The 12,549-nt window shown below is 30.6% G+C and overlaps 1 protein-coding gene across 6 annotated transcripts in view; it reads right to left on the reverse strand.

Annotated features, from left to right (window-relative positions):
- LOC129917070 (protein RUFY3) overlaps nt 1–12,213 on the reverse strand; it is a 43,309-nt gene extending 31,096 nt beyond the window's left edge. The window contains exons 1-2 of one of the 6 annotated variants that reach the window (XM_055997386.1): nt 4,288–4,904; nt 3,581–4,164 (exon numbers count right to left, since the gene is read on the reverse strand). In XM_055997386.1, coding sequence (XP_055853361.1) covers nt 3,581–4,016 — 436 coding nt within the window. In that variant the 5' untranslated portion in view covers nt 4,017–4,164; nt 4,288–4,904. Of the gene's footprint in view, nt 1–3,514; nt 4,264–4,287; nt 4,909–11,812 lie in introns of those variants that run through there. The other 5 variants (XM_055997384.1, XM_055997387.1, XM_055997388.1 and 2 more) reach the window with 5 other exon arrangements.
- Nucleotides 12,214–12,549: the final 336 nt, after the last annotated feature.

Genomic DNA, 12,549 nt, shown 5'->3' on the forward strand with positions numbered 1-12,549 from the left:
TGCTAATTTGAAAATAATGAAGTTTCAGTGAATTGGAAATTTTTTAAAAATACCTATAAAATGTTTTTATATTTTTTTTTAACTTTGACCTCGAATATCTTTAGAATGGTTAGATTAATGAAAAAAGTTAATAAGACCTTTTTTGTGGAGCAATCAATTTCCAGCAAGAATATGTCTTGCGCGTTTGATTATTACAATTTTTCAATTTGTTACAAAATTAAGAACAAAAAACGAATTTTTAAAGATTTTCTCGATTTTTGGACCTCAAATACCTATTCAACGGTTAGATAAACGAAAACAGTGTATTAGGCCTTTTTTGTAGAGCGTTCAATTTCCTACAAGAATATGAAAAGAAATTTGGTAAAAAGTCAATTAATAAAAAAATTATTTTTTTTTAGTAGAAGCTTGATGTAAAAATGGAAAATTGCAAAGCGGAGGACCTTCCCATTAATATAAAGAGCTCATATTTGGTGTGTATATTCTAGAGGTGTCTAGCAATTGATTTTTCGGAGTACCAAATCAAAAAAAAAGAATTTCGATTTTTTTGACCCACCCTAATGGGCATATTCATAGATCATATTCGTTTTAAACGCCAGTTTATCTAAGAGTGGAATTTATCCAACTCCAGTCTTTCTAATTATGTAGCTACTTAGACACTATGAATATTGCCCAGTATATTTAAAGTGAATTTTGTATTTCAATAGTTTCTTTTTTCTTAATTTATTACTTCATACTTTAAAGGATTTTTTTTAATTGAAATCAGGTATACAAGCTGATTTAAAAAAAATGATAGTTAAAAAAAGGAATTTTTTTTAAATCCAAAAATGTGTTTGTCGAAAATTTTACTTGTTTTTAATTTAACGGTTACTTAAATACATTTTTCATCAAAATCGGTTTTAAAGTTTACGAGTGAAGAAAACGGTTACCGTTAAAAATATAAAAAAAAATTTGTTTAGCTTTTAAAGTACGACCTTATTTGCCACAGTACCTACACACAAAAAAATAACGAAAATCTTTAGAGCTGTTTTTAAGAAAAGTAAGTTTCTTTCAGTTTGGTTATATGACAGGTACCATTAATTTTGGTCCTAAAAATAACATTTCACTTTGACCCCTAGGAAATCTCACAAGTCATCAACATTAAAAAAAAAATCGGTTCAGAAACTAACTGGCTGAACAGAATGGAAATTCGCTTGTGGCAAAGAAAAACGCCGTGGTACAAGATGTCAAATAAAATCGCTCAAAATGTAGAAAAGATGAACAGAATTATGTGGCGCACTAAAATGTCAATTGCCTTGAAAAAAAAATAATATTAACTGAGCAACCACATTAGAAACGTCAAAAGTCATTGCGCTTGTAGCTTGAAGTAAAAGTCGACTCGACTTGTACCACAGCGAATTTCCTTGCCACAGCCACAGCTACGTATTCTGGCACCAATATACTAATTTCATACTTTTTAACTTTGACAGCGACACAAGACACCAGCCACAGACACACATTCTGGTCTACCAGTAAGGCCATTTCAAGATAGATGCAGACTGACAGACAGACAGAATTGTGGGAAGCACTTTTTCGCATTCTCTATCATCGTAATATCACGTCTGATTTTTGAATCGAGTTCGATTTTTTATCCGAATCCTAAACTTGCCCTATATGTCTATCGCAAATAAAAGTAGATCACAAATTTCCCCGTACCAAATTTCAAGTATTCAAATATTCAAAACGGCTTGAGTTATGCTGTGTGCCGTTTTTTGCAAGCTATGTGATTCGAAAAATGTGGACAATCTCTATAGAGATGACATTTTGTGATATTTTGTATGAATTTTTTTGTTTTATTCTCACCTTTCTTATAATTTAAACAAATAAATTAAAAAATCGAACTCTTTTCCAGCACCTAAAGTGGCCAAACTTCTTAATTTGACGTTAAATCCGGTTATTAAAAACATCTAAAAGATATTTCGAATAGATATTTTTGAAATCAAGATTATCTCTGAAAGACTTGTTACTTTAAATCTTTTTACTGCATGTTTAATGGCAAACTCATTGTTTTCAAGAAAATTTCTAAATTTTTTTTATAAAATATGTACATAAAAGATTTTTTTCACAGACATTTGATCGAGAACACCGTTTCTTTAAAAAAAAATGAGTTTCTGAGTGATTCTTAAAAAAAAAAACCGTGAACTTGTATCAACTGCATATTAAGGGTCTAGATGAATAAAAAAAACCGACGAGCCCTACCCAACATTTCATAATATTGTAAAGCTTTTTTTTGGAAATTTGTTCTCTATTAAAAAAAATAGTTTACTCTGCCAGAAGTTTATTTTATTTTTTTGGTTTTATTGATGAAATAAGTAATGAATTATGCTGTTGGTATGAATTTCCTTTAAGAAAATTAAACGAGAACGTTTCAGGTCGAAAGGATTTTTAATAATAAAAATATTAATTTGATTTTTCATAACAAAACAAATAAGGCAAATTCAATGTTAAAGAAAATTTATAAACACAGTATAATTAAACAATAAGCATTAAAGCAGCTTGAAAAGAACTTCCATTTCGATTTGAATTTATTAATCGCCTCCTCTTATGTTTGCTATTAAAGTTTAGCTAGATAACTTCAGTGTCCAGCACTCCAAAAAATATTGATTTAGTCACCAAAAATGATTACACTTGAACTTTTCACTTTTAATACAAATAAAATACACGACTGAGGTGTAACATATTCGTTAACTCTTGGAAACCTTTAAGTTAGTATGTAAACAAAGGTCAGAGTGATACCATTTTCTTTGAAAATTTAAATTGGTTTTATTTTTTTTGATATAATAAGCAGTATTTGTTAAAAATACTTAAGGTACAAAGTTTTGTAAAAAAAAATCATTTTACTTGTTATGTGATTCCACATAAGTGTTCAAAATCTATTTCGAAAACAGGTGAATGACTCGAAAATCATCTCCCCTCCTAACATACATTTCTTATATGAACAATAGGAAAAAAAATTCCAATTAAATTATCATTCAAAAAATACCCTCCCACAATCCCTTAATAATAATCTAGTTCTTTCATAAAAACAACAAGATTAAAAAAAAAAAATAGATTTGCACTAAATAATCACTTTGCTGGCCGCATAAAAAACTCTTCTTTCACAAAGAGTCATGCTTCGTTGCCCAAAATGCAAAGAAAATAATCCAAACCCCATTTTAAACCTTCCTCCCCCAAATTTGGATGACATATTAATTCTTCTTCTACCCTTGCAAACTAATTTGTAGACAAAAATAATAAAAAAAAAAAACAAAGGAACATAGTGCAACTGCAAAAATATAGAAGAGAATAAAAAAAAAAAAAAACAATAGAAATGGAAATAGAAATATTTTTCTGTTGTGACTTTTGTGGTATGTGGTGCTTATTGGTGTGGTAAATGATGTAAAGGAGTTCTTCCTTTTTTTTTGAAAAAAAAAATTTAATAAAAGAAAAAATTTGGAACAAAACGATAAAGATAGTGAAGAAAAAAAAAGCAACCTACAGAAATTAGCCCAATCGCGTTCGTAATTATTTAAGCCGTGTGCAACATCGACATGACGTTCATAACCTTTGTGACAATGTATACCATTGTTATCATCGATTGGATTCTTTGCCTTCATGTTCCTGCTTCGACCACCATCCTGAATATCCAGATCCTGTAATTCCTTCAAACACAACCATTCACCATCCACCGATACACGAAAGTTACACAAGTAAATTGTATCCTGTACTCCGCCGGCTATCTCTTCGCTAGTATTTGCATGCGAAGCCTTTGGCAAAGCAATTGTTGTAGACATATTGGAATTATTGTTGCTATTATTTGAGACTATTGCTGCTGTTGAGCCACCCGATGATGAGGATGCTGAGGCAATAGTCGATGATGAAGATGCCGACTGCATAATATATTTGCCAGATTTTTTCTGACTATGATTGTTATTGTTGAAATTGGATTTTTTGTTAGAATTGGCGACAATCAAAGTTGTGTCTTCGCCAAGGCCACGCATGTTATTGCTTTTCAAAAAGCAGACTATTTTCCAATTAACAACTTTTAGAAACTTTTTCTTCCTTCCCTTTTTTTTTTGTTCACACTCGGGAGTTCACTAAATTTTTTCTTAAATTTTGGGTTGTTCCTTATGCATTCAGTAATTAAACCTGCCCACACACAAAATAGATAGAAAAAAAGAATAAAGAAGAAGATAGGAAATTGCGAATTAGAAGAGATATATGGTTTTTTGCGAAAAATCGAAGTCGCAGGTGACAGATGCGTTCCATTACCTTGTAATGAAGTTCATTTTTTTTTCTTCATATAAGAATTTTACGAATCCAATTAAAAACAAATGTACATACACAATTTAATGCAAAATATGAATTATTTTGTTAAATTGTTATAAAATTACACAAAACTTGATGGAAATTTTATATTTCTTTTCCTTTGTCTTGTTGTTTGAGGTTTTGATCCTTTTTTTTTTGTATTTAATTATTCTTTCACAAGAGTATGACACAGTGTGCACAGTGAAATTATATCCTTTTTTGTGCAAGTGAATACGAAGAACTGACTGAAAATGGAACTTTTCAAACTCAACTGAGCAGAGTGAGGGTAGATTTGTTGAGAGCAAATATTTTTTGTGTGTGGTGGAAATGGGATATCGATTTTTGTCGAGTTCCAGCAAAGTTATGGAAAAATACAGTGGGTCGATAAGGGGCTTTTCTGTTTTACGTTTTATTTTGTTTACATTTAGAATGGAAGTCATAACACTGGTCAACAAAATTGAACCTTTTTTGTTTTATGAAGTTTTTTAAGTGTGTTTTACTACTTTGGTCGCTAATTTCAAATCTGCCCATAGTTTGGGTGATAAATTACAAGGAAAATGGTTAAAAAGTAGCAAAATAATCGATTATTGAGGATTTTATAACGGGAATATCTCAAAAACGCAAGCTGATAGAGAAATTCTGGTTTCAAATTCGAGTTTGGCACATCCAAAACCTTCTTCCTAACATAAAACCACTGTAAGCTTAAAACTACTTTAGCTTAAATTTGCAAAAAAAATCTATAATTGAATCCAAAAACGAGTTGATAGAAAATTTTTGACTTCGGATTCGAGTTAAACACAACAAAAACCTTTATAAAAGTATTGTTTTGTTCCTGACACAAAAACTCTGAAAGGTAAAATCCACTGTAGCTTAAAAAGTAGCAAAAAATTGATTATTGAAAACTTATAACGGAAATATCTCAAAAACGCGAGCTGATAGAAAAATTTTGATTTCGGATTCAAGTTCAATACACCCAAAACCTATGGAAAACTATTGTTTAAATCCAAAAACAAAACTCCTAAGCTATGGAAATGCTTCAAAAGTAACAAAAAATCGATTATTGAGATTTTATAACGGGAATATCTCGAAAACGTGAGCTGATAGAAAATGTTTGACTTTGGATTAGAGTTCAGCACCTCAAAAAACCTTCGAAAAAGTTCATCAAACTTAATAAAACAAAACCTTTTTTGCCCAGTGTAATCGTCACTCAAGTTGAGAAATATCTTAAGCGTTTCCTAAATAAGAACCAAGGAAATCCTGAAGTAAAAACTTGAGAAATCTCTCACAATCACGATTATGAATAGCTCAAAGTCTTAGACGTTCAATTGAAAAAAAAAAAATCTCGATGACTATGGAATCCGCACTAATTCATAAGCTTCGAGTGTAATTAGGTGGCTCACCTTCGAGAACTTTTTGCATTTGCATTCTTCTGCAATACTCATTTGAATATAATTTTAAGAAATTTGAAGTTCCAAAACGTGGTCGCACTGTGTAAAAATGTTGACTTTGCTATGGGGTGAATATAAATATAGAAATCGATGAATTGTGCTAGTTGAATGAATAGGGTAGGAGTTGATGAGAGGGTGGTTTGATATTTTTTTTTATGCATTTTTCATTATTAATGCATGCACCCTTGTAAAAAGCACTCACAATATTTTCTCTTTAACTCTCAAAAAGACACAAAGTAAGAGCATAAAATAGGTGAAAGAAAAAAACAAAAACAAAAAAATATAGAAAACCACCTACTTGGACTATTAACCGCTTTAACTTGTTGTTTTATCAGATGTGTAAACTGTAAAGCTTGAAAATAAAAAAAAAGGACAAAAGAGGTGAATCAACTGTGAATTTCTAGGAAAGATTATTATAAAAATAGCGCCATCTATTGGTGTTATATTTCTTATTATATAGATTAATTCTTTTGTCACTCTGTTGCTTATGGTTTTGTTTTTCGTATTTTTTTCTTTTCACTTGGGTGAAGAATAAAAATAAATTGGAATTTATTATAAGGATGTCACCACCCGGCTTTTTACTGCGCAGTTAGTCTGTTTAAAGTAAATGAAGTGGAAGATGAAATTTTTAATTGATGCCTAAAATAACATAATTAAAAATTAATTAAAAAGTTTTAGGGTAAACAATTGTGGCTTAGATGATGTTTTTGCCTATCTATAAAGATGAAGATACGTATGTACTTGTGGTATGAATTTAAAAAAAGGACCTTTATTCGTTTTTTATCGAATGCTGAATGTTTGGGGTTTTAATAATCTGCAAAAGTTCTTACTAAGCGTTATTTTTAAAATAACATATCAGGTACTGGTGCATTGCTTTTTACGTAATCTGAGGATAAGCAAGTAGGTAACGATTAATACATCATATCATTCCGAATACGTAATAGCAGTATAGTTTTCTTCAATATCCTTGCACTGATATCACCATTACAAGAAACCATAGCAGTTTCTCTTCATTTCGATTCTCTGGCCAGACGACATTCAAAGAAATTTATTCTGACATATTTGCTTGTTGACGAGCTTTTCGACCACATACATATGGTTTGAAAAAAGGAAACACGAAATGAATAGGTACTCAGTATGTCCCAGAGATAGTAAAAATGTTTGGTCTTATGGTAAAAACATACGAACTCTACTTTATCGCCAATCCTTAAACTCGTATTTACATGCTTTCTGAAAAAAATTTTGTGAAATATAAATGATATTAAAACACAAAGGCAACACTTGTAATCTCGTGTGTTAACGTTTTTAAATACAAGCAATCGAAAATGCTCCTCGGGAACTACAACCGAGAGCGTTTCAAATCATGTATCAGTCTAAGTAGGAACAATCTCAGGTTAATCACTGGCCTCCTCACTGGCCACTGTAAGTTAAGAAGGCACCTACATATTTTGGGTTTAGTAAATAGTGCAATATGTAGATTCTGTAGCGAAGAAGAAGAAACACCAGACCACATCCTGGGTAGTTGCAATGCACTAATACACCAAAGATTTAAACACATGGGTCGCTACCAAGTCGAAGAGGATAAATTGCACTCTTTGAAAATACCCCAAATAATCAATTTCATGAAAGGAATCAGGTTAGAGGAGGAGCTATAAAATGAGGTACTAACTCATTTAGCTTAATAGGGGGGTACAATAGTTCTTACAGGTCGCAGTGCATCCTATACCCCAAATATCAATCATCATCAAATACAAGCAATGCATTCTTTAATTTGTTAATTAAATGAAGTTGATTTGATGAATAGTTTTTGAAAATCTCAGCTTTGAAAAAATAAACTCTTTATAATAACTTATGTTCAAATTTATTTGAATACAATTTTTGGTTTTAATATTCTATTTTGTAATTTTAAGTCTAAAATGTAAGACCTAGATTGTTTAATTTTTTCCAATTCTTGCCAAATCAAAGCAGTCAAAAACTTATTCATTCCAAAACAATACTCTTTTTATAATTAGTTTTTACGTAATAGTGATCAATTATTGAATAAAAGCCTTTTTTTAGATTCAGGTTATAAAATGTACTTAAAACATGTACAATATATACAATATACTTCCATTATTGTACTGAAATAAAGTTTAATTTTTAAAATCCAGTTTTTTATTTCCCTCGAAAAAATACCCTTTTGCCTTGAATCTTTTAGTTCACATAGAGAAAGCGTGTCTCTATCTCGAGCTGCAGTTAAAACATTGAAAAATTAGCATAACTGAAAAATCTGTTTAAAAGAAATAATACCAAACATTTTTTGGTGTTACTCTTAAGTGTGTTTGAATGTATTAACAAAAAAACGTAAAAATTTCAACTGCTTCCAATTCTAATAAGATATAAGCGGGTTTCGGCAGTTACTTTTTTTGCAAAATGACGCTTATATGTGATATTGAGTAAATAAAAAATCATGACCGGGTCGAGTCTCGAAATATAAAAAAATAGCTGTAAAAATAAAGAACCATGATTTTTACTTGCTCTATAGAGCAAGTAGTATTGGGTTCGTGTCGAAAAACAAAATTACGATGATGGAGAAGTCCAAAAAAGTGAATCCCGCAATTCCGTCCTCCGTCTGTGCGTCCATCTGTACACATTTCCACAGCCTAAACGGGTAGACGGATTTTCTTCAAATTTGGTACAGATGATTTTTAAGGAATTTTTTTTTTATTTTTTGTATCTGGCTTAGAACTTGTACCTCCCATACAAATTTTTCATGTTATACCAAATAACTTTAACAATTTGGATTAAACTTTGCAGTCGTTATATTTAAAGCAATTGCAATAAAACTGCATTTTTAGTTTTTCTCAAAAAAGTAAAAAAAAGTCAAATAACAAAATTTTCTTCTTGCCCTAAATGTTGGCTCTTCATCAAATCAACAAAACTTCTTAAAAAAATTATATAAATCCAGCTCTTAAAATCTGCAAGTAAACTAACATAAAAGTGCTTTGATCTGCAAGAGCAAGTACGTGCGACCCAGTCGTTCATTTTATTTTATTTGAAAAAGGTGATTTTTCAAAATGGACAAAAAATATGACGGAAGTTAAAAAATAAACTAAAATTTTAAGTTGAATGAATTATGAGTCTAATTTTCACTTCGCTGATTAACCTTGCAAAAATTATAAGATCTTTACAAAAAGTCATTATATGTGAGAACCGAAAAATGATAACTATAATGCGAGTAAAGATCGTTTTCCAACGCCCTGCTGAACGGCGAAAACATAAAGATACAAAGGATGGGAAACTATCCCGGTCTATTTACTCATAGAGCCATTGGTTTTCCTTTTTATGATTTTCATTTTTTCAATTATGACCACGTAGATATTGCAAATCGGCGGCGTATGTGCACCGGTTATGGTTCTTATAAAAAATATAAAATCTTTTTCCAACAATTATTGCTTAACTCCTGCATGTAACTATTAAGAATATAAACCATTTTCAGCACAATTCCGAGAATAATGAATATTATCAGGGTATCCGTTGGGAAGAATTTTTTTTCGAAATCGGAAAAATATACATATTTCGTGGTATACGAAATATACGAATCAATTTAGACAATTCCGGCATAACAATGCCGGCCTAATTCAGCAATACAGTGATGTCACAAGTGTGATTCTTTTTTTGGTTCTTCTTTGAATCATTTTTTTGAATTTGACTCGTTGGGATAGCCTGGAGTGGAATCGTCTAATCTTATGTGTGATAGTAGACTGTCAAATTGGACTATTTTGTATTTTCTTAATGGGCTGTAGAGCATACACAAAAGTGCAATGTGACTGTCAACTATAACAATTCAAATTAGACGATTCGGGACCTGGGCATTGAGATTATAGAGAATTTCAAAATCGATGAACCATGGCAGCCACCACAAAAAAGTGACGCCATTTTCTAACGTTACACTCTCGCACTTTCGCAGTGCGGGAAAAAATTTCAATTCAAAATTAAAAATAAACTATTAGAGATACAAAAATCTTCTATAGGTTATTTGAAAGATAATAACCTAAACCTTAATCCAAATGAAGGATTTTTAAAAATTCCGTCATTTAATAGGGTAAACAGGGGTAAAACGGTAAGATGATATTTGGGCTAAAATCTAAACTCGGAGTCGTAGAGAATTGATTTTTTTTGCTTTAGATAGATGAAATTAATTTAAGAATAACTGCATTTAAGAAAAAATTCCAAGAAATTTTGAACGTTGTACACGTGTTAGGGCTATGACAAAATGATGATTTTGGGTAAAGGACATTTTTTTTGACAATTCTAAAGATGCCAGGTGAAAGATGAGCGGATAAAAAATTAGGCGTCTGATACGGATTTTTTTTCCAACACTCTGCGTTTCGAAATATGAATTTTTGAAAAACACCTTGTTTTTTAGGGGTATTTTTGGGTAATTTTTGATTTTTAGTTTTTTTTTAGCGTTCAATAAATCTCAAACTTATAGGAAATGTAGGTTTTGCATACATGTGCAAAAACTTGTAATCTTTTAGTGAGTTTTGACTGAATAACGGAAGAAACAAGTTGTTAAAAAACACGTTTTTTGACCGTTTTTAACCGATTTTCATCATTTTTTTTTTTTTTTTTTTTCATTAATAGATACAGGAATAAAGTATATGGAGTAATGATAGACCATGACTACGACTATATGTGTGCGAAGAATTCAACAGGTTATAACCAAGAGCAGATAGAAATTTTATTAAACTTTTATGAGCATCCTGATACAATTACCTTTCATTTGGTATATCACACATAACGGTAGACTAACAACAAGCTTTACAATGTTAAATCAAGAAACTTGCGAAAAACCTCAAAACACCAGTGGAGGTCTGTTGCCCCCCGAACAGCCACCAGTGTGGGAAGTACCGTAATCTCAGTCTGGAAATTCGACATGGTTGACTTTAAAAAATTCTAACTTCTCTTGTAGGCGTCTTTGAAATGAAATTGATACGTCATATGAAAGGTGAAATAATAAGCTTTCACATGGTATATATTTTTAATGGTTGTCAAACAACAAAATTGATTCCATAGCCTGAGAACATAAAAATAGATGTTTTTATTGCTTTTTTTAATAAAATTTGATCGAGTTCAAAAAATTCTAGCTCTTTTTTTAGATGTCTCATAGACCTGATCGATATATACCTATATTTTGAGCTAAGACAAAAAGCTTTCAGATGGTATAAAATTTATTATAGGTTGTTAGGGAAAAAATGGAATTAATGACGTTAGAAGATAAAAATTCATGTTTTTTTGATTGTTTGAAAAAATTAATTGACTCATTTTAAACAAAAGCACACAACCTGTTTTCTGACGACGTTATCACGTAAAATTATCGTCCGTAAACCGGCTTTACAGACAACCTCTTTTTTTTGTAATAATATTAAAGTTAAGATCTATTTTCTGGAAGAAGCAAAAAGTCTTAAAAGTGATAGCAACAAATGATTTCTTTCCAAGTGATGTAGAATTCTATAAATCATAAACTATAAAAATAAACTTATCCTATGGCAAACGCATTATACATAACTTTACCAGTAAGATAATCTCCATGACTGTTCGTAGAAATTTCAAAACATTAACAAAAACTGCTTTTGTGAATTTATATTCATAGACTGGAGGAGCATGTTTTTTTAATCATTTGTATTATTTTTAAACATAGGGTTGCAAATATAAATACTGTTGTTTATCAATAGTTTGTTGACATCGGAGATAAATTCTTTTATCTAAGTTGTGGAGTTTAAAATCGCAGTTGAAGCACAAAACCTTTAGTTAAATTCCAAAAATACTATGAACTTCATTCCACGTAGACATAATTCATCTTATTTTAAAATATTTAAAAAAAAAAGTAGATATAAAAACATTGTTTTGGGAAAGTAAACCCAAATCCAATTAATAATAATAAAAATCTTACTTGGCAAATTGTGTGTCTGGAACAGGTGTCTTTTGTTTGTCTGCGGCATTTTTTTGGTTCTCAATGCATTTTTATCAATTAATCTAATCTTAAACTTATGACTTACCAGACTTCTTTTTCTTTGGCGTTGTTTCATTATTTATAGTCGCTGCATTTATAGCATGACTATTATTTGTTGTTGATGAGATTATTGAACTTATTTGCGAGGAAAAACTTTCCGAACGACGAAAAGTATCCCGAAGTCGATTCAAAGACGATATTGATGGTGAATTTGATAAAATTGTTGAAGATTCTTCACTTTCGGAGCGAAGAATTAGTGCGCGACTACGATCGTTGTTCATTTTTTCTATCTATAATTACGATGGCAGTTAATTAGTAAAAATAGAAATCTACCCAAAATGAATTCCTTTTTTTAAGAGAAATTTTAAACGAATTTGAAAGGAAATATCACTTTGCAAAAAACACTCAGTTATCTATATAAATATTTTTTATTTGTTTTGTTTTTTTTTTTTTAATATAAAAATAACAAAAAAACACAAATTCCGGACAAAAAAAATGTAAACACGCCCGTCGTAGAATTTTTTTCTACTCTGAAATTTTGACAGATGTCAGATAAGAAATATATGTGTTATCTCCAAGTGGAGACTGAGGTTCTCAAACTTGAAGTTGTTTGGAAATCCTTATGTTTGAATTTAGACTATACAGCATGTGTTTTGCTTATTTCCATACGAGAGGAAATCGTCATGCGTTGAACTTAGGTGACTGGCTACACAGTGATTTTTCAATAGATTGAAAAATCAAATGCGGTGGCTACACACTGTTGTGCATAATCACGTTCCACTT

The sequence above is a fragment of the Episyrphus balteatus genome, chromosome 3 (genome assembly GCF_945859705.1).
Source record: "Episyrphus balteatus chromosome 3, idEpiBalt1.1, whole genome shotgun sequence".
Taxonomy (NCBI): Eukaryota; Metazoa; Arthropoda; class Insecta; order Diptera; family Syrphidae; genus Episyrphus; species Episyrphus balteatus.